The sequence below is a fragment of the Cebidichthys violaceus genome, unplaced genomic scaffold (genome assembly GCF_023349555.1).
Source record: "Cebidichthys violaceus isolate CVI_PGR_0920_01 unplaced genomic scaffold, fCebVio1.0.p SCAF_23, whole genome shotgun sequence".
Taxonomy (NCBI): Eukaryota; Metazoa; Chordata; class Actinopteri; order Perciformes; family Stichaeidae; genus Cebidichthys; species Cebidichthys violaceus.
The window spans coordinates 100718-124441 of NW_027176406.1; the positions used below are offsets into that span (position 1 = coordinate 100718).

The 23724-nt window shown below is 42.4% G+C and overlaps 2 protein-coding genes across 2 annotated transcripts; both read left to right on the top strand.

Annotated features, from left to right (window-relative positions):
• Positions 1 to 268: 268 nt before the first annotated feature.
• LOC137878680 (PIH1 domain-containing protein 1-like) lies at positions 269 to 5522 on the top strand. The gene is made up of 6 exons (XM_068719063.1): positions 269 to 344; positions 502 to 584; positions 1443 to 1503; positions 1661 to 1849; positions 3144 to 3211; positions 5472 to 5522. Exons 2-6 carry the CDS (start codon positions 504 to 506, stop codon positions 5520 to 5522), a joined length of 450 nt encoding a protein of 149 aa, XP_068575164.1. The 5' UTR covers positions 269 to 344; positions 502 to 503.
• A 7376-nt stretch (positions 5523 to 12898) lies between these two features.
• LOC137878368 (PIH1 domain-containing protein 1-like) lies at positions 12899 to 22803 on the top strand. Its single transcript, XM_068718655.1, has 11 exons — positions 12899 to 13038; positions 14170 to 14252; positions 15111 to 15171; positions 15324 to 15512; positions 17350 to 17411; positions 19419 to 19500; positions 20279 to 20375; positions 20781 to 20807; positions 20905 to 20983; positions 22020 to 22163; positions 22694 to 22803. Exons 2-11 carry the CDS (start codon positions 14172 to 14174, stop codon positions 22727 to 22729), a joined length of 858 nt encoding a protein of 285 aa, XP_068574756.1. The 5' UTR covers positions 12899 to 13038; positions 14170 to 14171; the 3' UTR covers positions 22730 to 22803.
• Positions 22804 to 23724: the final 921 nt, after the last annotated feature.

The window sequence follows — 23724 nt, forward strand, 5'->3', positions numbered from 1 at the left end:
TATGAGTGGTTCTTGCAGGAGTCCCAAAGTTATGTTATGATTGGGGAAAGTGCAAGTCCAAACAAAGGACGTCTGTCTCATTCTGTTCATTCATCAACGGTCATGAAACAGTAATAATGGCCGTGGTGGTTGTCAGACTGCATTCCACGCACATGATTGGATCAAAGCTCTGTAAAACACTGGACAGTCAGTGCCTGATGAATGACATCGCCTCCAGTCAAATAAAATGACACATATCTAACTCAAGAAATTGACTTTACATGAACCCACATGCAAGATTCAGCTCAGGTGATGCCACACAGAAGACAAATTATGAAACAATGAAGAGACATGAAAACAACAATGTATGTGATCACACTTCCAACTCACAAGATAAACGAGGTGTTGAGTTTCCCCAGACCCTCAAACCCTAAAATCACGACTAAATTCAAATAAAAGTCATTTTTTACAAGAGAACCAGTTGCCATTGATTGTTCAATTTCGTCCGTTGTTTGCCCGTAGCCATGACGACGGACTCGTCGCTCCTCAGCTCCGAGCTGGAGTTGCAGCAGCAGGAGGAGCTCTATCAACAGCTGCTGTTACAGGTAACGATGCTGTTTGAGGAACTGGATTCAAGTGAGACTGTGAACCTTTAGTCGATCACTGTGACCACGAGTCACGGTTACAGGATGGCAAAAGTAGTTCTGTAGTGATGTGAGTTACACTCAGTGACGTGCGGTGAGCTTCGTGTCTGGTGAGGCACTGACTCTACATAAGTCAGATTTACAAATATATGAACCCAATAGAGTAGCTTAGATCACCATTCAATTGGCAGCTTGCACGTTGACTACTGGTTGTTTTTCATATCAGCATTCTTTACACACACATAGGTAAGGTACATATTTGATTCCACCGGGAGCGTGTGCGCTGCGATCTGCCCCACCGACCTCCCCTGACCGGACGTCCCTGGTTACACTATACCTCAGAGGGTTATCAACAACCAGCTGGTCATACGGGACCAAGTAAGGCATGTAGCAGCAAAACCCCTGAGTTCAACTTTTCATTTTAAGAGGACCAATGTGTCATTTCTTCATTAAAAAAGGTGACATAGTCTCACTTTAAAGGAATCGCTCATCGTGTTTGGAAATATGTTCATTTCCTTTACTGCAGAGCGTTAGATGGATACCGCTCATGTCTGATTTTCGATCTTTCCATTTAACTAAACATATTTTCCCATTCCTGTAACAAGCTTTGTTTTTGGCAACAAGATGACCACCGCCTCTATGGCGTCTGTAAACAGCTCTGGATGGCAACGTCTGCTCTGTGGCTCTCCAAAATCCATTTTATCCCTAGGGTGAACAGGAGGAAGAAGCTCAAGCTTTGAACTCAACGATAGCTTTTCTTTTGATGTTGTTCAATATGTAAATCCCTGAACCTAAAAAGACTGCTGGTTGTCTATTTAGACCATGGGAAAGATGCAGGCTGAACAAAATCCAGACTCCAAAGTAATCCGACCACAACCTGGTGAGTAGCTCCACAATACAAGTTATATCAAAATCCTCAACTTTGGAAGACGGTGCCACAGTTTGTTCATGGACAAGATTCATTGTGCATGTTTTTCTCTCTCTCTCTCTCTCTCTCTCTCTCTCTCTCTCTCTCTCTCTCTCTCTCTCTCTCTCAGGCATGTGTGTGAAGACTCTCTCGGAGCCAGGCCAGCAGAAGGTCTTCGTCAACATCTGTCAGTCAAACTCGGTCCCGCTGCCACCGGAAATCTCCAGAGATGAGCTCGTGGAGCTGCTCCAATCAGAGGATCCCAGCGGCTACAGAGTTCCCATGAGCCTCGGCGAGCCACACACAGAAGTAGACAACAGTACGTGAACAAAGCCAAAGATGCTATTTTGCTCTTCATTTTGTTTGACAATCACTCCTCAATCCACAATTTAAAATAGTTAAAGGTGATGCATCTTTTATTCAGAACGTATCTGTGATTGAGGGATTGCCTCCACACGGCTCTCAACATGGAGGCGGCTGAGTCGGCGGCTAGCAGCTAACAGTGCTAACAGTGCAAACAACATCCACCGTCCTGACGGAGTTAACGGTGTTGACCTGATGGGGAACCATGGCAACACGGTGGCCCTCCTCACTGTGTGTATGTGTGAGAGAGAAACACTTGCTGCGTTAACAATAGTTAACGCAGCAAGTGTTGTATTCCTCCTAAAAAATACAAAATATTGCAAATGGAAACCAGATATAATTACAATAAAAAATGGAGATTGTTTTTTTCTTTTTGTAACAGTTCTAACCTGAAGTGAAACATTCCCTCATAGTCCGTTGTCACGCAGCTCAACTTTGACCTGTTCTTACAAAAACCAGCAGGCAGCGTTTCAAACCGAGGAACTTTTCACTTCTAAACGGAAAATGCTTCAGTGCCCCACTAGTGCCGACATGTTTCTACAAAGTCACTGTCGCGGCAAAACTGTTTTAAGTGCATCGTGAATCACTGATGAAGAAAACCCCACACACATTTCAGAGGGAGTTTTTCATGTTAAGCCATATTTCAGAGACGGCACTCTCGGTGACGGTGACTTTCATGGTGGTTTACGGCGATAAATAAACATCCTCTCACTGGAGGTTAGGTCAGAGTCTCGTGGCGACGCCTTCTTTGTTGAGGCCTGCGGGTTCAGATATTCAATGGTGTCGTTGAACTCCTGTCACAGGAGGTGATGGAGTCGTGTGTCGACGTATTCCGTGGTAGTGGTAGCAAACTTTGGCATCGCCGCTCCCGGAGGCGCTGCACTACAAGCGAGAAGAGCAAACTTCCAGTGACACAAGTCAGAGATGACGTAGCCGGCAAGTTCAGGCCAACTCGTTTGTGCGAACTTCCTGTTTTCTTCCAAGTGTTGAGTCGTTAAAACTGAAAGCTGGTGCTCATCAAATTGTGGCTGGATCCAATCGGAGTCTGCGCTATAGGCTTAAGGATGGGGGGATCCTGGATCCTTTAGTCCAACGGCTGGAGTTTTTTATATTTGTTGCTTCCCACATGTTTCCAAGTGTTACACTAACAGAAGGAAGCACAAAATGAGTTTAGCCTGGGTCAACATTTTCCCATGCTGGTCTTTGTGTCCTGAAAGATTGAACTCTCACGTCTTTCTCCTCCGTTTCAGACTCTCAGGGTTGCACAGCATACGATGTGGTCGTCAACCAGGAGTTCTTCCAGAAGTGTCAGGTGTGTGTGAGGTCTTGTTTTGTCGTCCATTCAGTACAGCTATCTAATTTAGTCATTATTATTATGAAAAGGAAGAGGTTAATGTGAAGAGGTTTGTATTTAAGTGCTCCTATGTATCATTTTAGAGTTCATATCCTGTAGTTCATGCACACCTCAGGGCACAAGCGGCTCAGATGCACTGAGCAAAGATGGATGATTTCATATTTCATAGCTTTGCCCCAACCAAATGTGACAGCTCTGTTGTTGACACAGCAATTGTTCATTTATTTTTATAGTTAAGTACATAAAAAATTTTTTATTGGAATAAAATTGCAGTGAGTGTGTACATGCTGCGTTTGGAAACAATTTGGCTTCGTATTATCAGATGATAAAATATCGGCTAGATTTATACAGTATATACACAGATATATATATACAGTTGTGGTCAAAAGTTTACATACACTTGTAAAGAACATAATGTCATGGCTCTCTTGAGTTTCCAGTTATTTCTACAACTCTGATTTTTCTCTGATAGAGTGATTGGAACAGATACTTCTTTGTCACAAAAAACATTTATGAAGTTTGGTTCTTTCATGACTTTATTATGGGTTAACAGAAAAAGTGATCAAATCTGCTGGGTCAAAAATATACATACAGCAACATGAATTAGCAATTTTGGTGACTTAGAAAGTTGTGTCAATGAAATGAGCTTCATAGCATGGCCTCTTAACTTCTTGTGAGTGATTATGAGTGACTACAACTGGTGACTTCTCTGAGGCCATTTAAATAGGGCTCATTGGATACAAACGCCCACAAACGCTACAATGGGAAAGTCAAAGGAGCTCAGCATGGATCTGAAAAAGCAAATCATTGACTTGAACAAGTCAGGAAAGTCACTTGGAGCCATTTCAAAGCAGCTGCAGGTCCCAAGAGCAACAGTGCAAACAATTGTTTGTAAGTATAAAGTGCATGGCACTGTTTTGTCACTGCCACGATCAGGAAGAAAACGCAAGCTATCACCTGCTGCTGACAGAAAATTGGTCAGGAGGGTGAAGAGTCAACCGAGAACCACCAAAAAGCAGATCTGCCAAGAATTAGAAGCTGCTGGAACACAGGTGTCAGTGTCCACAGTCAAGTGTGTTTTGCATCTCCATGGACTGAGAGGCTGCCGTGCAAGAAGGAAGCCCTCGCTCCAAAAGCAGCACCTTAAGGCTCGACTGAAGTTTGCTGCTGATCACTGTAATGGAGTGAGACCTCTGCTCGCAGGAGGCCGCGGACCTCTCGCTCTTTCGTTGTTGTTTGAGCAACGAAGTCACGCTAAGAAAAATCAGCTGGATCTGGCTTACAATGAAAAAGTATTTATAATTCACAAATGCTAAAAGACAATTACAAACTGAATTACACTGTCGACAGTAAGGAATCGCGAAACCGAGTTCAAAGACTCTCCCCCCCTACCGGCCTACAAACGCCAGTTTACAGTAAAGAGGATCGCCAAGAACTGAACAACATCTCTCCGAACAATGTTTTTATACCCAAAAGTCAGTAGTTTACTTTCAAAAGTCCATTATCAGCTTTGTGATTGGCTGGAATCTGATTGTCTCCTCCTGTCCTCGGACAATGCTCTCCATTGGTCTAAGTGATCCGCATAATGTCTGAATAGTGTCCTCTGGTCCGACCTGTCCTCCTCCTCATAAAACTGCGTTTACCCGACCCCCATGTTTTCTTAGGGCTGTCTTCACCTACATCTCTGTTTGATCAATACGTCTCCTTCCCCCACTGTTAACACCCCACATTCCTGAAGTCAGCTCACCAAACTCATCACATTATCATACAGTTGTTTTCGGATCTGAAAAGCCTGTCTCAAAGGTCTCTCTCTTTCCCTCAAAACATTCAGTAACTGTATTTAATAGTTTGATACATAGAATGATTATACTTTTATGATTTAACACTTTTCCAAACAAACATGTTATAACATTATATCCACCACTAGGAGTGATTATTAAACACATTAACATTGCTTTTTAACTTTAAATTCTTCACAATTCCCCCCTAACTCACTGTTTACAGTGAGTTTACCAAATCCCTGGAAAAGCAATCCCTCTTCGTAAAAAGCTTGCATGGGTATCTCAACCGCCGAAGCCTTTATTTCACTTATTAGTCCGAGGGTACTTTTCCCTAACTAAACAGTCATATCCAACAATATTTCAAGTCCATCCTCATCATCTACACGTAACAGCTTGCCCTGTATGTTTGTCTCACTAAGCGTAATACCACTTAACCTCTGTAGGAGTCCACGGATGCAAGGGATGCAACAGCATCCACAGAGGATCAGGACTGAGTTCTCTGCTAGCTCTTGGCTGAGTGCTGTCAATCCAGCCAGAGCTTTGGTCACCGATCCATCAGAGGCTGTGTTGTTTAGAATGAAAGTACTACAGGCAGGTCTATTTCTGGTAAATCACATCTAATGTCATTCTATTTTGCCAGGTTATTAATCTAGTATTATCTAACTGTTCATGGAGTCCTGCTATGACATCACAAATGAAGTTTACAAAACGCTGCTGGTTATACTATATGTCATTGATCCAATTGACATCTTTATTAATTGACACCCATCAGAAGAAAGCAGATTCAAAACCTGCTGATATTTAGTTTCTGGATTTAAACTCATTAGGCACCCCCCTTGGTACCTCTATGGCATCTATGTAAACATGGTCGTCCAATGACCCTCTAGTCTGGACATCCTCTTGTATCTTTTATTGAGCTGTATGCATGGAGAAATGAGATTCTGATCTAGCATAAAAGGTAAAATGTTCTAAAACATGTATACTATACTAATGGTATTTGAATTCTGTTCTTCTATTTGGTGATACATCAATATTTTATTAACCTGTTGAAAAAATTAATTATAACCTGAATGGTACAGTTACCAAAGTGAAAGTATGAGATTTAATCTTAAAAGTTATAGGACTAGGATTTTGAAAACTGTTGTGGTCTTTTATGACGTTCCTAAATACTAATACATAATGTGGATAACATATATACTAAAAGTGGATCTATCTCTACAACCAAATTACACATTACCTATCCCCCCTTTATTACACTCTCTCCTCTGTGAGCTAAGTTAACATAACTATGGAAAAGATCATATGGCAATTATCTAAGTTCATTCATACTTAATTTCTTTAAACCGTACCAGATGTGGTACAACACTTTCTCTCTGCAGGGATAGTCACTGTCTGCAATAATCGAACACGTTATATGAGGAATGTTTCTGTAGGCACACCTAATAATTTTATTGAGCTGAAAAGAGTAATCTAAAAATCGCCTGCTTAGTTGCCGCCTCAGCTGCAGCGTTTCCTATAGAAACGGGATCAAAAGCGTCAGTATGAGCATCACATTTCATACCATATCACATACAGTTTCAGGGAGGAGTCTGGCTTCCAGCAAGTCAGCCACGAGACGGTGGTGAGAAATGGGTTTGTCGGATGATGTCAGAAAGGCTCTATGTTGTCACAGGGCATCAAAGTCGTGCTATACGTCTAAGTATAGCAAGAAACTGTGTACATGTTAACTGTTTTATTGGCAGCGAGCTTACAAACTTAGGTAAGAGCCACAAATTCTGCAGCTTTGAGCAGAAAATGTGAATGGCTACTTATCGCTGCCCAAAACCCAACCAACCTTTCTCTCATGTCTGGCGAGCCGGATGCCCACCTCTCCACAAACAGTCGAAAATCAGCATTCTATAGGAGTGTCTGTGAGGTCCGATCTCAGTGTGACCTGTTCAAAAGAAACAACACATTACGCAGCTTCATCTGCAGGAGATGGAAAAAGAGAATGTTAGGGTCATAGTGATACATTGTTTCATTAGTAATGTTAGTACATATAGTAGAGGAAACAGGTCTCTGTTTCCCCCATGTTTCTGAGTCATAGCTAATGTCATTCAACCGTCTCTTAGGTCATGGTGTTGTGGACGGTGTGTCAAGTTCAGGTAGTCAAAGTGTCGAAGTCGACAGTAGAGTAGTCAGTTCCAGTCAGTCCGGGTCAGATTGTCCTGAGCGTAAAGATATTTACCATGATCATGGAAGAGAGGAATACCTCTCTTTCTGAGTAATTTGGATCCTTTGTCTATGATGTGACGTCATTGCTATAGAGCTCATAAATTGTTTCCTAATTGTGGTTTAGGCACATTTTAAATGTCTATATTATTTTGGGAGGGAGGGTTTTACCCTCTGCTGTGATCACATGTCCCAGATGTGAAACTTTATCGAGAGCACCTTACAATTTGGACGGATAGTTTTATTTCCGTTTTCAGCCAAAAATCTAAACAGTATAACTATAGCTCTAAATTATTCTAATTTTCCTAATTGAAATTCTTCTGAATCTCTTCAGTACTGACTTTGTTGGCCAGCATCGTCCCATAGTCCTAGTGACAGAATGAGCATCTATTGATTTTGAGGGGAGATGCAGATGGTCCTGATGGACCTGCCTCTGGGTACTGCTGATATTTGGGTGGGGATGGAACGCAACACAATGGCGCACTGGACTGCATTCATTCGCTGCTACGTGGGCAGTTTCTTGCCCAATGTCCTCTCTGCCCACAATTATAGCAGTCATCTTCACCTCTGGGTCTTCCATACCCCCCTTTCTGGCATCCTCTTTATGTCTTCTCTCATCCTTCACTTCCGAATGCTTTCTGTCTCCGTGTCTCTCTCGTCTTTCTCTGTCGTTCCTCTTGTCCTCATACTCATCTTTGTGTCCCCCTCTCTCTCTCTCTCTACCTACGTCTCTCTCTCTCTCTACATGCTTTTCCATCCGATCTCGTTCTCCACTTTCCACTTTCCTCGTTTCTCCTTCTCTCTCTCTCTTTCCTTGTCCTTCTCCCTTACATGCTTGTCCTCTCTATCTCACCTCTTGTAATCGTCAACATACCTCTTCCCATCTACCAACTTGTCTCTTTCCCTTCTCTTCAAATCTTTCTTCATTCTTTTCTATTCCTTCCCACATGGACTGTTCCATGTCTATTCTTTCTCTTTAGCTTTCTACTTCTCTGTACTTTTTGCTCTGACTGTATAAAAAATCTAAATAATGAAAATTTATAAAACAATGGAAATTTCGAAATGTCTAATGCAAATCAATCTATAGTGAATATTAACAATTCTGTAACTAAAATTCCCCTATTTTTTCTTTTTAATCAAAAATCAAAACCAAACGAAATCGAAATCCAAATGTAAAACCAAAAATCTAAATTAAAATCAAAACTAAATCCAAGATTAAAATCCAAAAATTTCAAACACTGAATCAAATCACAATAATCTATGTCAATCAAAATCTAAATTAAAATGCTGGATTCATTTTAATGTAACAATTGAATTGCTAAATCAAAACTATCAATGGAAGTTAAATATGGAATTACAATTAAACTTAACACCTGCTGAATTAAAATTGAATTACAATTAAATGTATCAATGGTAGTTAAGATGTCAAATCAGAACTAATTTTAGCAACTAAGCCAAAGTGTCAAATTTAAGTTTATAGGATTAAAATAATAAAGTTGCAAGATAATTGAAATTCAAAAATAAGAAATCACTCTAGAATCACTCTATTGTAATTTACTGGATGACGTACTTCCTTCTAACTATTTTGCAACTTAAATGCAATTACTATTCCGGGACTATAGGGGGCAAACTTTTGTAGTTCTATATTCTATTTAGTAGTTTTATTTCAATTCTGCTTCCGGGACAGCAGGGGGCGAACCTTTGTAGTTCTACCTGTATTTTTGTAGTTTTTTTTTTTTTCAAAGACCCTGTGCTCACAGCACGTGTCTCGTGGCTACAACAAAAGGCTAAGCTAATTACTAGCCTGAGCCAGTAGTTAACACATAGCTAAAGCCTAACTAGCCGGGAACATGTGCTGCAAGCTATCTTGATGCTAACACAAAGACCTTACCGGCCACAAACATGTGCCTGAAGCCCACTCACAGAACAAAGGGCTCAGCCACCTTTTTCTCAGTACTCCACACACACTCTTTATTTCACTAGACCGGGACTTGGCTTTTCACCAACGTACCGGTTATTTCTCATAATCTCCTCTTTTATCTGAATATATAAGGTTAGACACCAGAGCCTGCAGCCTCCAGTACAACCAATTCATCCACGCCTTACTCAATCACCATGTATTCTACTCTATATTATCTAAGCTACTCAGTAGCCTTATTTATAATACTATACTCTCTCTTACCACGTGATGTAAACAACACAGCGACACTCTCAGAGAATACAACACCAGCAAACCACACTTCAGCAATCAGTATTCTCTCCCATCACGGGTGGAGAATAGCCTGACTTGTTAGCATGACTTCGCTCTGAAAAGAAAACACGATACTAAACTACAAATCCCCAATGTACTTTCCCCTGTTCCACCCCGGAATTCAGTCTCCTTAGACCCAAGTCAAAACCAGCGAACTACCACCCGAGAATCACCCCCCCCTTGCGGGCAGAGTTACGGCGAATCCTCGTTGGCTTAGCTTCGCTAGTCTCAGCCAATATTTCGTCTGTTACTAATTCGTTCCCACCCAGTACATAAGCCCCCGCATTGTTAAACACAGAACGCCAGTATAGGACTACTCAGAGATCGTCACCTGTTGAGCGTAATCTATCCGCAATTCACTGTTAATCGTTTAATCAATCGGTGCTTTTAAGCCCCAGGCTTTTTACTCGGCGATCGCTCCGTTCTCTTGACGGACGTCCCGGTATATTTTCTCTCGTCCAGCTCGGTGTCTGGACGGTATTTACAAACATGCATCACACTCAAATTTGTAATCAGTTTGTAAGTGTGTTTCCGCACTCAATACAGTCTCATCACTTTAGATTTCAAGTTATTATACTTCACCGGCCTCCTGCAGCTTCTCCTCTTATCCGGCTGTCAGAATCGCCGACCCCCGATACCTTCGCTAAGTCTCTCTATCTAACTTAACAAATTCATTAAAAAATTCTGCCTTCCTCTTTGTCCATTGGGCCCTGAAGGTATCGCCGGTCAACGCCTCGTCCAGTCCGTGTTCTGAGGTCCACTGAGAGATGCCCACCCAGGGACGCCAAATTGTAATGGAGTGAGACCTCTGCTCGCAGGAGGCCGCGGACCTCTCGCTCTTTCGTTGTTGTTTGAGCAACGAAGTCACGCTAAGAAAAATCAGCTGGATCCGGCTTACAATGAAAAAGTATTTATAATTCACAAATGCTAAAAGACAATTACAAACTGAATTACACTGTCGACAGTAAGGAATCGCGAAACCGAGTTCAAAGACTCTCCCCCCCTACCGGCCTACAAACGCCAGTTTACAGTAAAGAGGATCGCCAAGAACTGAACAACATCTCTCCGAACAATGTTTTTATACCCAAAAGTCAGTAGTTTACTTTCAAAAGTCCATTATCAGCTTTGTGATTGGCTGGAATCTGATTGTCTCCTCCTGTCCTCGGACAATGCTCTCCATTGGTCTAAGTGATCCGCATAATGTCTGAATAGTGTCCTCTGGTCCGACCTGTCCTCCTCCTCATAAAACTGCATTTACCCGACCCCCATGTTTTCTTAGGGCTGTCTTCATCTACATCTCTGTTTGATCAATACGTCTCCTTCCCCCACTGTTAACACCCCACATTCCTGAAGTCAGCTCACCAAACTCATCACATTATCATACAGTTGTTTTCGGATCTGAAAAGCCTGTCTCAAAGGTCTCTCTCTTTCCCTCAAAACATTCAGTAACTGTATTTAATAGTTTGATACATAGAATGATTATACTTTTATGATTTAACACTTTTCCAAACAAACATGTTATAACATTATATCCACCACTAGGAGTGATTATTAAACACATTAACATTGCTTTTTAACTTTAAATTCTTCACATCACATGGACAAAGATAAGACCTTCTGGAGGAAAGTTCTGTGGTCAGACGAAACAAAAATCGAGCTGTTTGGCCGCAATGCCCAGCAATATGTTTGGAGGAGAAAAGGCGAGGTCTTTAACCCCAAGAACACCATGCCTACCGTCAAGCACGGTGGTGGTAGTATTATGCTGTGGGGCTGTTTTGCTGCCAATGGAACTGGTGCTTTACAGAGAGTAAATGGGATAATGAAGAAGGAGGATTACCTTCAAATTCTTCAAGATAACCTAAAATCATCAGCCCGAAGGTTGGGTCTTGGGTGCAGTTGGGTGTTCCGACAGGACAATGACCCAAACGCACATCAAAAGTAGTAATGGAATGGCTAAATCAGGCTAGAATTAGGGTTTTAGAATGGCCTTCCCAAAGTCCTGACTTAAATCCCATTGAGAACATGTGGACAATGCTGAAGAAACAAGTCCATGTCAGAAAGCCATCAAAGCACTAGGAATGCTTTAAAACTTAAAATTCCTCACATTTGGAAAAGGAAATGTACTTATGACTTCTGGTGACTAGTAGTTCTTTTGATTACCTATGTTGAATGCACTTATTGTAAGTCGCTTTGGATAAAAGCATCTGCTAAATGACTGTAATGTAATTGTGTGGGACAAGTGGAAAAAAAAAAAAGTATTTTAAAAGAAAAGAATCTGTCGAGAGGAATGTGTGGGCTTCTCATAAAATGTCCCAATTTTCCAGTATGAGTGGTTCTTGCATGAGTCCCAAAGTTACGTTATAATTGGGGAAAGTGCAAGTCCAAACAAAGGACGTCTGTCTCATTCTGTTCAATTACTTGAAACAGTAATAATGGCCGTAGTGGTTGTCAGACTGCATTCCACGCACATGATTGGATCAAAGCTCTGTAAAACACTGGACAGTCAGTGCCTGATGAATGACATCGCCTCCAGTCAAATAAAATGACACATATCTAACTCAAGAAATTGACTTTACATGAACCCACATGCAAGATTCAGCTCAGGTGATGCCACACAGAAGACAAATTATGAAACAATGAAGAGAAATGAAAACAACAATGTATGTGATCACACTTCCAACTCACAAGATAAACGAGGTGTTGAGTTTCCCCAGAACCTCAAACCCTGCAACACATGTCAGGCTTCTCTGGCACGGCAGCAGCAGATTTGAGCCAGCTGACGTCCCTCTGATCTGACAATGTTTCCACATCGCAATGTGTTCTGCTATAAACAGAAGATGAGGTCTTAAGTCTCCTCGGTGCTGTTTTTCCAGCCAGCAATATACAACCTTGGTATGAAAGTTGTTGCATGTTGAATTTATGTTTTCCCCGTTATTCACTGATCCAGTCTGTCAAGTTGTAGGCATTTGTTAACCATTAAATCATTAAAAATGTCTTCTGCTCTGGTGTTCGGTGTGTAAAGACATGAACAGCAAACTGTCAAGTACATTACATTAGGCTACATTACTAACTATGGCTGAAAAATAGGTCCACATATACAGCATTTAGTGGCATTTTCAATATATATATATATATATATATATTTCTGGTGGCAGTGGTATTTATGTAGTTGTCTCTTGAGCCCAACCACCCACCAACTGAGATACATTGACCTTCACTGACATTTTTTTAAGTTATTATATCACCATTGTGTAATCTGATATTCCATCCTCCCTCTTTCAAAATACAGAGGCTGCACATAATAACCATCAATCCAGTGTTGGAATACAGAATTCGTACATTACGTAAATCCAGTCTTGTGTTGGTACTCTAAGTCAAGTAAAGGATCGGAGTAATTATTCCACCACTGGCTCCAAGACTCTTATCATGTCAGTTGATAGATGGCGCTTTTATTTTGAAGGTTCCGTACCGCAAGCGTTGTTTCTGCTTTGAACACCGGGGCAGCGCGACCATTTCTCCCAGCAGTAACAGCACCACGGAGGAGAAAGGTAAACACATTTTGATTTACTCGTGGAGATAAGAGGGACACGATAAACACACGTGGCACACAGCAAATAGTGAAATTATATAATAAAGGAAACAAATGGCGGAGTCAGCCGGCTAGTATGCACTGCTAGTAAGCTAGGAGTGACTGTGTAGGGTTATCATATCTTTCACGACTTTTACCTCAGAGACCATCCTTACCATAGTAAGTTACTTTAGGAGCAACTCATTCAAGACGGCGGCTGAGGTTACAACGGGCTTTGCATCGACGGCTATTAATGACCAGCCAAGCAATTAGCTTCTCCAGTGAGTTGCTAGCCTCAGCGCGCTAGTGGCTAGCCTCGGAAGCTAATGACGACCTACCCTAACGTAAACAAACCGGCTAAGTTAGCTAACGTTAGTTCTCTCCAGTATCAACGACTCTCAAATACCCAGTGTATTCAGCCCGGTGCGGGTTTATCTGAGAGAAATAGAACAACATTTACCCTCCTGTTTATGCTGTTGTATTGTACGATATGTAACTTTATGAAGTTCTGCGCCGATGTTCGCACATGCGTGTTGAAGAGAAACCACAAAAAAAAGAAAAACGATAATAATAATAATAATAATAATAATATAATAATAATAGGTTGTAAGATGAGTGGTTCTTGCATGAGTCCCAAAGTTACGTTATGATTGGGGAAAGTGCAAGTCCAAACAAAGGACGTCTGTCTCATTCTGTTCATTCATCAACGGTCATGAAACAGTAATAATGGCCGTGGTGGTTGTCAGACTGCATTCCACGCACATGATTGGATCAAAGCTCTGTAAAACACTGGACAGTCAGTGCCTGATGAATGACATCGCCTCCAGTCAAATAAAATGACACATATCTAACTCAAGAAATTTACTTTACATGAACCCACATGCAAGATTCAGCTCAGGTGATGCCACACAGAAGACAAATTATGAAACAATGAAGAGACATGAAAACAACAATGTATGTGATCACACTTCCAACTCACAAGATAAACGAGGTGTTGAGTTTCCCCAGACCCTCAAACCCTAAAATCACGACTAAAATCAAATAAAAGTCATTTTTTACAAGAGAACCAGTTGCCATTGATTGTTCAATTTCGTCCGTTGTTTGCCCGTAGCCATGACGACGGACTCGTCGCTCCTCAGCTCCGAGCTGGAGTTGCAGCAGCAGGAGGAGCTCTATCAACAGCTGCTGTTACAGGTAACGATGCTGTTTGAGGAACTGGATTCAAGTGAGACTGTGAACCTTTAGTCGATCACTGTGACCACGAGTCACGGTTACAGGATGGCAAAAGTAGTTCTGTAGTGATGTGAGTTACACTCAGTGACGTGCGGTGAGCTTCGTGTCTGGTGAGGCACTGACTCTACATAAGTCAGATTTACAAATATATGAACCCAATAGAGTAGCTTAGATCACCATTCAATTGGCAGCTTGCACGTTGACTACTGGTTGTTTTTCATATCAGCATTCTTTACACACACATAGGTAAGGTACATATTTGATTCCACCGGGAGCGTGTGCGCTGCGATCTGCCCCACCGACCTCCCCTGACCGGACGTCCCTGGTTACACTATACCTCAGAGGGTTATCAACAACCAGCTGGTCATACGGGACCAAGTAAGGCATGTAGCAGCAAAACCCCTGAGTTCAACTTTTCATTTTAAGAGGACCAATGTGTCATTTCTTCATTAAAAAAGGTGACATAGTCTCACTTTAAAGGAATCGCTCATCGTGTTTGGAAATATGTTCATTTCCTTTACTGCAGAGCGTTAGATGGATACCGCTCATGTCTGATTTTCGATCTTTCCATTTAACTAAACATATTTTCCCATTCCTGTAACAAGCTTTGTTTTTGGCAACAAGATGACCACCGCCTCTATGGCGTCTGTAAACAGCTCTGGATGGCAACGTCTGCTCTGTGGCTCTCCAAAATCCATTTTATCCCTAGGGTGAACAGGAGGAAGAAGCTCAAGCTTTGAACTCAACGATAGCTTTTCTTTTGATGTTGTTCAATATGTAAATCCCTGAACCTAAAAAGACTGCTGGTTGTCTATTTAGACCATGGGAAAGATGCAGGCTGAACAAAATTCAGACTCCAAAGTAATCCGACCACAACCTGGTGAGTAGCTCCACAATACAAGTTATATCAAAATCCTCAACTTTGGAAGACGGTGCCACAGTTTGTTCATGGACAAGATTCATTGTGCATGTTTTCTCTCTCTCTCTCTCTCTCTCTCTCTCTCTCTCTCTCTCTCTCTCTCTCTCTCTCAGGCATGTGTGTGAAGACTCTCTCGGAGCCAGGCCAGCAGAAGGTCTTCGTCAACATCTGTCAGTCAAACTCGGTCCCGCTGCCACCGGAAATCTCCAGAGATGAGCTCGTGGAGCTGCTCCAATCAGAGGATCCCAGCGGCTACAGAGTTCCCATGAGCCTCGGCGAGCCACACACAGAAGTAGACAACAGTACGTGAACAAAGCCAAAGATGCTATTTTGCTCTTCATTTTGTTTGACAATCACTCCTCAATCCACAATTTAAAATAGTTAAAGGTGATGCATCTTTTATTCAGAACGTATCTGTGATTGAGGGATTGCCTCCACACGGCTCTCAACATGGAGGCAGCTGAGTCGGCGGCTAGCAGCTAACAGTGCTAACAGTGCAAACAACATCCACCGTCCTGACGGAGTTAACGGTGTTGACCTGATGGGGAACCATGGCAACACGGTGGCCCTCCTCACTGTGTGTATGTGTGAGAGAGAAAGAGAGATAGAGACAAACACACAGACAATAGAAAACATTAAAAACTATTTCATTGTTCATCGACAAAACAGTTATGGTGGGTGGGATCCTATTATCGTGTCTGCAGCTCTTGAATCGGTTGAACTGATGGGGTGACCGTGGCTAAGTGGAGAGTGGGGCTGCCTTTCAATCAGAGGGTCGGCGGTTCGATCCCCAGCTCCTGCTCTGCTAGTCTCATGTCAATGTGTGTCCTTGAGCAAGACCCCACTTAACCCCAAAATTGCTCCCGTAGCTGTTGGATGAAAGCGTCTGCTAAATGACTGTAATGTAATGAATCTGTCCGAAGGTTCTGCTCACTGACAGAACCCAACAACTTTCGCAAAAACACAGAAATAAATCAAAAAAATTCAACATCTGCTCCAAAGAATACTCACTCCCACACACACACACACACACACTGACCTCTACTTAGCTCCAGATTGTACTTCTTCACCAAACCCTCTAAAGAGACCAAAATAACAAACTTAAGTTATGTATGTAACTATAAAAATAAATGAACACTTGCTGCGTTAACAATAGTTAACGCAGCAAGTGTTGTATTCCTCCTAAAAAATACAAAATATTGCAAATGGAAACCAGATATAATTACAATAAAAAATGGAGATTGTTTTTTTCTTTTTGTAACAGTTCTAACCTGAAGTGAAACATTCCCTCATAGTCCGTTGTCACGCAGCTCAACTTTGACCTGTTCTTACAAAAACCAGCAGGCAGCGTTTCAAACCGAGGAACTTTTCACTTCTAAACGGAAAATGCTTCAGTGCCCCACTAGTGCCGACATGTTTCTACAAAGTCACTGTCGCGGCAAAACTGTTTTAAGTGCATCGTGAATCACTGATGAAGAAAACCCCACACACATTTCAGAGGGAGTTTTTCATGTTAAGCCATATTTCAGAGACGGCACTCTCGGTGACGGTGACTTTCATGGTGGTTTACGGCGATAAATAAACATCCTCTCACTGGAGGTTAGGTCAGAGTCTCGTGGCGACGCCTTCTTTGTTGAGGCCTGCGGGTTCAGATATTCAATGGTGTCGTTGAACTCCTGTCACAGGAGGTGATGGAGTCGTGTGTCGACGTATTCCGTGGTAGTGGTAGCAAACTTTGGCATCGCCGCTCCCGGAGGCGCTGCACTACAAGCGAGAAGAGCAAACTTCCAGTGACACAAGTCAGAGATGACGTAGCCGGCAAGTTCAGGCCAACTCGTTTGTGCGAACTTCCTGTTTTCTTCCAAGTGTTGAGTTGTTAAAACTGAAAGCTGGTGCTCATCAAATTGTGGCTGGATCCAATCGGAGTCTGCGCTATAGGCTTAAGGATGGGGGGATCCTGGATCCTTTAGTCCAACGGCTGGAGTTTTTTATATTTGTTGCTTCCCACATGTTTCCAAGTGTTACACTAACAGAAGGAAGCATTTAGCTCAAAATGAGTTTAGCCTGGGTCAACATTTTCCCATGCTGGTCTTTGTGTCCTGAAAGATTGAACTCTCACGTCTTTCTCCTCCGTTTCAGACTCTCAGGGTTGCACAGCATACGATGTGGTCGTCAACCAGGAGTTCTTCCAGAAGTGTCAGGTGTGTGTGAGGTCTTGTTTTGTTGGCTCTGTACACCACCACAATGGATTTTAAATGAAACAATCAAGATGTGCGTTAAGTGCAGACTTTCAGCTTTAATTTGAGGGTATTTACATCCCAATCAGGTGAACGGTGTAGGAATTACAACACATTTTATATGTGGCCCCTCCTTTTTAAGGGACCAAAAGTAATTGGACAATTGGCTGCTCAGCTGTTCCATGGCCAGGTGTGTGTTATTCCCTCGTTATTTCATTGACAAGGAGCAGATAAAAGGTCTAGAGTTCATTTCAGGTGTGGTATTTGTGTTTGGAATCTGTTGCTGTCAACTCTCAATATGAAGTCCAAAGAGCTGTCACTATCAGTGAAGCAAGCCATCATTAGGCTGAAAAATCAAAACAAACCTATCAGAGAGACAGCGAAAAACATTAGGTGTGGCCAAATCAACTGTTTGGTACATTCTTAAAAAGAAAGAATGCACTGGTGAGCTCAGCAACACCAAAAGACCTGGAAAACCACGGAAAACAACTGTGGTGGATGACAGAAGAATTATTTCCCTGGTGAAGAAAAACCCCTTCACAACAGTTGGCCAGATCAAGAACACTCTCCAGGAGGTAGGCGTATCTGTGTCAAAGGCAACAATCAAGAGAAGACTTCACCAGAGTAAATACAGAGGGTTCACCACAAGATGTAAACCATTGGTGAGCCTCAAAAACAGGAAGACCAGATTAGAGTTTGCCAAAAAACATCTAAAAGAGCCCGTACAGTTGTGGAACAACATCCTATGGACAGATGAGACAAAGATCAACTTGTACCAGAATGATGGGAAGAGAAGAGTATGGAGAAGGGAAGGAACTGCTCATGATCCAAAGCATACCACCTCATCAGTGAAGCATGGTGGAGGTAGTGTTATGGCGTGGGCATGTATGGCTGCCAATGGATCTGGTTCCCTTGTAGTTATTGATGATGTGACTGCTGACAAAAGCAGTAGGATGAATTCTGAAGTGTTTCGGGCAATATTATCTGCTCATATTCAGCCAAATGCTTCAGAACTCATTGGACGGCGCTTCCCAGTGCAGATGGACAATGACCTGAAGCATACTGCGAAAGCGACCAAAGAGCTTTTTAAGGCAAAGAAGTGGAATGTTCTGCAATGGCCAAGTCGATCACCTGACCTGAATCCAATTGAGCATGCACTTCACTTGCTGAAGACAAAACTGAAGGGAAAATGCCCCAAGAACAAGCAGGAACTGAAGACGGTTGCAGTAGAGGCCTGGCAGAGCATCACCAGGGATGAAATCCAGCGTCTGGTGATGTCTATGGGTTCCAGACTTCAGGCTGTCATTGACTGCAAAGGATTTGCAACCAAGTATTAAAAGTGACAATTACATTGATGATTATGTTAGTTTGTCCAATTACTTTTGGTCCCTTAAAAAGGAGGGGCCACATATAAAATGTGTTGTAATTCCTACACCGTTCACCTGATTGGGATGTAAATACCCTCAAATTAAAGCTGAAAGTCTGCACTTAACGCACATCTTGATTGTTTCATTTCAAATCCATTGTGGTGGTGTACAGAGCCAAAATGATGAAAATTGTGTCAATGTCCAAATATTTATGGACCTAACTGTATATATGTGTGTGTATATATTTCTTCGAGCATATTATGTAAATGTGTTCTTCCAAACAGAGGAATCTTCTGATTTATGTCGTCAGCAGTTAAAATCACGCTGAATTGAAAAATCTGAATTTTGGCAGCTGCCTGTTTCTCATATGCTGAGTGAAATGTGAAACGTTGATCGCTGCTATGTTGTGTTTCTCTTAGCCCGTCTGTGTCGTGCCGATCCTCTGTAATTGTCCACACTTCCTCCACCATCAGAGGGCATCCTGATGCTGTAGTTCTATTAAGCTTAACAGGATAGGTTGACCTTGTTGGCTGCGCTCTGAATGCTGAGGGAAGACGAACAAATGTCCTGTAACATTGTGAAATTTATGTTTGTGTCTTTGCAGAAGGACCCCTTGTTCCAGCAGTTTGTTATTTTGGTGTCTTTAGAGGGTTTGGAGAATAAGTACGATCTGGAGCTAAGTAGAGGTCAGTGTGTGTGTGTGTGTGTGTGTGTGTGTGTGTGTGTGTGTGTGTGTGTGTGTGTGTGTGTGTGTGTGTGTGTGTGTGTGTGTGTGTGTGTGTGTGTGGGGGGGGGGGGGGGGGGGGGGAAGAGTAAGTATTCTTGGGAGCAGGGGCCTGTTGTTCAAAAGTAGAATAAAGACATCCAGGATAAGTGGGAAAGCCAGGTTGGACAAAGTCTCATAAGTTCATCCTGGCTTAATTGGTTGTTCGAACGCCGAGCCAGGCTGAGGAGGGGCGGCTTTGTCAAGCCAGGTCTAACTAATTTGTTTATTTACAATGACGAACACACGAATAGGCCCCAATTATGAAAAAGAACTATCGTAATAGGCTAACTTTATTTTTTTTTTAATTTGATCATGTTATGTTTTATTTTTTTTTTTTTTAAATAATAATTTAGCCTACGTGTTGTTTGTTTAAAAACAAGGCCAATGCGTAGCCTTCATCAGAACATGGAATGACTGTATAAAACACATTCATTTCTGATCAGCGCAGCCGCTGACTCCAAAGATAAGACAACAGAATCAACTAAGCTTGGCATTTAGCCTGGTCTGGAGCAGGCTAGCTGCAGAGAATAAATCACCATGGTAACTTGACCAGGATAAAGTTATCCAGTTTTCGAACAACCGACTGCAGGCTAAATTCAGCCAGGATAACCAACATATCCCGGCTGAATCCCTTATCTAGGTTTCGAACAACAGGCCCCAGATGTTGACATTTTTTTATTTTTGTTTTGTTTCTGCAGACTGGAAGGTGTTGAAGAACCGAAAGTTCTTGGGTTCTGTCAGCGAGCAGAACATTCGGACGAAGAGCAGGCCGGTGATTCAAGAGCTGCAGCCTCAGTACGTCCCTCAGTCTCTGTCTCAATTCTTCGAAAACAGTTTCTTCTTGTAGTTTCTTCATAAAAGGACCTTTAATCAGCAGCAGCTGATGAAACTGACTATTTAAAAAGATAAAGTCGGCCTCTGCCAGTATGACCTTCCTGTGCTCCATCAAAGATCTTTGCATTCGTATGGTTGTAGTTTTACTTCCTGCAGGGCTCCGGTGATCTAAAAAGTCTTCAACAATATGAACACTATATAAATACTGTATATAGTGCTGAAAGTGTATTCACTAAAGGGCTGAAAAGTGTACATTTCTCCTCATTTCATGCCTTGAAAAAAATAAATGAAGAAATTGCACGGACAGTGAATTAATGATTTGTATCAGACGCTCACATCTCCTTCTCTCTGTTCCTTTCCTTGCAGGGAGAATTCCTCTGCTACGGCCAAAAGGTAAACCTCCTCTTATTTTCCTGTTACACGTTTTATGTAAAGTCACAGCAACTTGCCATTTTACATCTTTTCTGTCTTGTTTTCTTCTCGTCTCCAGACCAGAGTTCACGTTGATTGTGGAGCCCCCTGCTGGTGACCCTGAGTACCTCATTGCAGAAATAAAGCTACCTGGAGTGGTGAGACATTCAATGCACACACACACATGTACACACTCTTGTCTCTCCCCCCTGTCCTCTCTTCCTTCTTTATTTTGAACCATTTAAATCTCACCATGCGGAAATATGACATGGAAGCAGGACATAAACGGAAAAGGCCTAAAAATCAATATAATATAACAGGACAAAAAGGAATGCAACTAAATTGTCACTGTGTGATTGTGAGTGTCATAGCCCCACTATGTAGGAGATATTTTGTTATTCTGATCATTTTATTACTTACTCTTACTTACAATGTTCAATTGGCTTAAACTTGCATTCTTTCTAGTGTCCATCAGGGGGCGACTCCTCTGGTTGTATAGAAGTCTAGTCTAAAATGACTCTACTTCTCTCTTGATTTATTCCCTCAGTAAACATTGTAAACATGAGTTTCTGGTCTCAATCTCTAGTTTCAAGTCTTCTTCAATACAGCATGATGTTCATTTAGTAAATTATGATCCATTTAGAGTCAAACAGACCATAAAACAGGGTATGCTTTAGGGCGGGGCTACCTACCTATACAGCGTCTCTACCACGGTGTCACTCCTCCCCAGTCCAAATATGGTCACTTCCGTTCACTGGTTGCAAAAAAGCAAGATGGCGACGACCCAAAATGCTGAACTCGAGGTTTGAAAACCACAGTCCACAAACCAACGGGTGACGTCACATCGACTACATCCACTTCCTGTCTACAGTCTGCGTGTTTAATGTAGAAATAGATTTTATCATCTACTGTATCAAAGCTTATACCACCATAATATTGTGTCGACTGTCTGATGCACTGAGGCTTGCCCAGTATTAACAGGTGTTGTGTCACGTACAATCAGTTCAGATGAAGTCTTCTCATTGCCAACGCTGCATTGATCCGAGTCAAAATATAGTCAGACGAGCAGCTGCATCATACGATGTTGCCACGCCTAGTTATACGTCATCACATCCTATAGAGTGCATCGTTGCTACACGCAGAGACGGTCAGTGTGGTGGCGTCTCAGCTGAGTGAACTTGTCTCCCCCTGCAGCCGTCGTCTCGCTCTCTGGTTCTGGACGTCGGAGAGGACCGGCTGGTGTTGACAGCTCGGCCCTCGCTCTTCTATCTCGACGTCTTCCACGGCTTCCTCGTCGACCAGGAGGACAGCGTGGCACAGTTCAACAGCGGCACTCAGGTACACGAGTACACACTGCAGACCAACGGGCACAAACGTGTCCATTCATGCTCTCTCCAAGGCCACCAGACTCCTTTGCTGTTTTAGAAGGGTTAGTTAGGATTCACCAGAGTCACATAATGCATAACACACGAGGCAGCAGTAGACCAGCAGCTCCTGTACTCTGTGAGGTAAAATTACTGTTTGCCAATGGAGTCTGGATAAAACGCCTTCAGTTCCCCGCCAGAAAGGGCCGTCTTACAAGGTAAAGCGGTGTAAATATTGTTAATATAGTGTAGCTGATATTGATTTTTCTTAGCTGTCTAAAATATGTTTTGCTGGTACCTCATCCACAGCAGTTCATTGGTTTGCTCCCGCCGTCTACTGTAGGTAAAACATTGACTATGGAGGAGTACCTCTCACAACCCTACTTAATAAAATCCAAACTATCCCTTTTAACACATTAGAAAACTAAACGGGTAAGACACACACACACACACACATATGTCTCTAACATACTGTACACTTTGTTCTTGTTTCCTCTTTCCTAGATCCTTACAGTCACGATGCCCGTGGTGTCCTCATGAAACTAAGGAATGTCCTGTTATTTATTTTTTTGTTACAAAAATGATGCTGTGATAATAAAAAAAAAATAATTTCAGTCACATTTCTCTGTGTTATTTTATTCACAATTTAAATCCCTCAGTCAAATCTAAATATTAGCTTGCATAATCCCTAGCCAGGCTAATGTGGGTACCTAACATTCCCACAGTGACAGTTGGAGATTTCCCCTCATCTGCTGTCGGCCAGTTGGCCACTGAGCAGCTCTACTGAAGCCCTGCTGAACCTCAGATGCTGTGGCTGTTGGGGGAGATGGGAGCGGCTCTCTTTCATGTTCCACACCCAGATTTTTCAAAAGCCTGAGCCTTCAGCGGCCAGAATCTGCAGAGGTACAGTGACCGACAGGTTCCAGGTTTTCACCGTTCCAAATGAAACTCTCCTGGGTCACCGGAGTCTTTGTAGTTCAGTCAAATGAGCCAGTCAATGACAACACATTATTCTGGTAGGAAAAAAATGAAACTGGAGTGCATCCTGCATTTTGGCAAAAGTCCCGCCCCCCCAACGCAGACAGGCCAATCGTAGCGTAGCGTTGGCCAGCTCCGACCGGGGTCCGACGTCTAAACGGCTCTTTACCACAGACTCAGGTTTGTGGTTGTGTAACAGTTACCTGGAGAGGTTGGAACGAGATATACGTTTCTAAAACGTTACGGTTCTACGTAAAAACCTGTGGAGCTAACGTTAGCAGAGTACGCAAGCACAACATTAACTAGCGTTAGCACTTCAATGCTATGCTAGCTACTGAAGGCACTCTGAATCTCTACCCATGCTCTTTTTGCTTTTTAATTAATTGAAATAGTGAATAAAGACCTACCCGGCTTTGCAGAAACAGTGTTGCAGGGAGTACAGTTAGTGACAGTGTGGGCTCCATGGTAACAGCTTGATGGAGTAGCAGCTTAGCAAAGGGTCAATTATCTTTCTTCTTTATACATTACTGCACCTTTTTTTAAATGAAGCCACTTAC

Excerpts from the sequence above, each read along its gene's own strand:
- LOC137878680 (XM_068719063.1), top strand. The coding sequence starts at position 504 with ATGACGACGGACTCGTCGCTCCTCAGCTCCGAGCTGGAGTTGCAGCAG. Across the intron at positions 585-1,442 it reads ATCAACAGCTGCTGTTACAG|ACCATGGGAAAGATGCAGGC; the intron begins GTAACGATGCTG and ends TTGTCTATTTAG. Across the intron at positions 3,212-5,471 it reads TCCAGAAGTGTCAGGTGTGT|GAGTCCACGGATGCAAGGGA; the intron begins GTGAGGTCTTGT and ends TAACCTCTGTAG.
- LOC137878368 (XM_068718655.1), top strand. The coding sequence starts at position 14,172 with ATGACGACGGACTCGTCGCTCCTCAGCTCCGAGCTGGAGTTGCAGCAG. Across the intron at positions 19,501-20,278 it reads CGATCTGGAGCTAAGTAGAG|ACTGGAAGGTGTTGAAGAAC; the intron begins GTCAGTGTGTGT and ends TTGTTTCTGCAG. Across the intron at positions 20,808-20,904 it reads TCCTCTGCTACGGCCAAAAG|ACCAGAGTTCACGTTGATTG; the intron begins GTAAACCTCCTC and ends TCTCGTCTCCAG.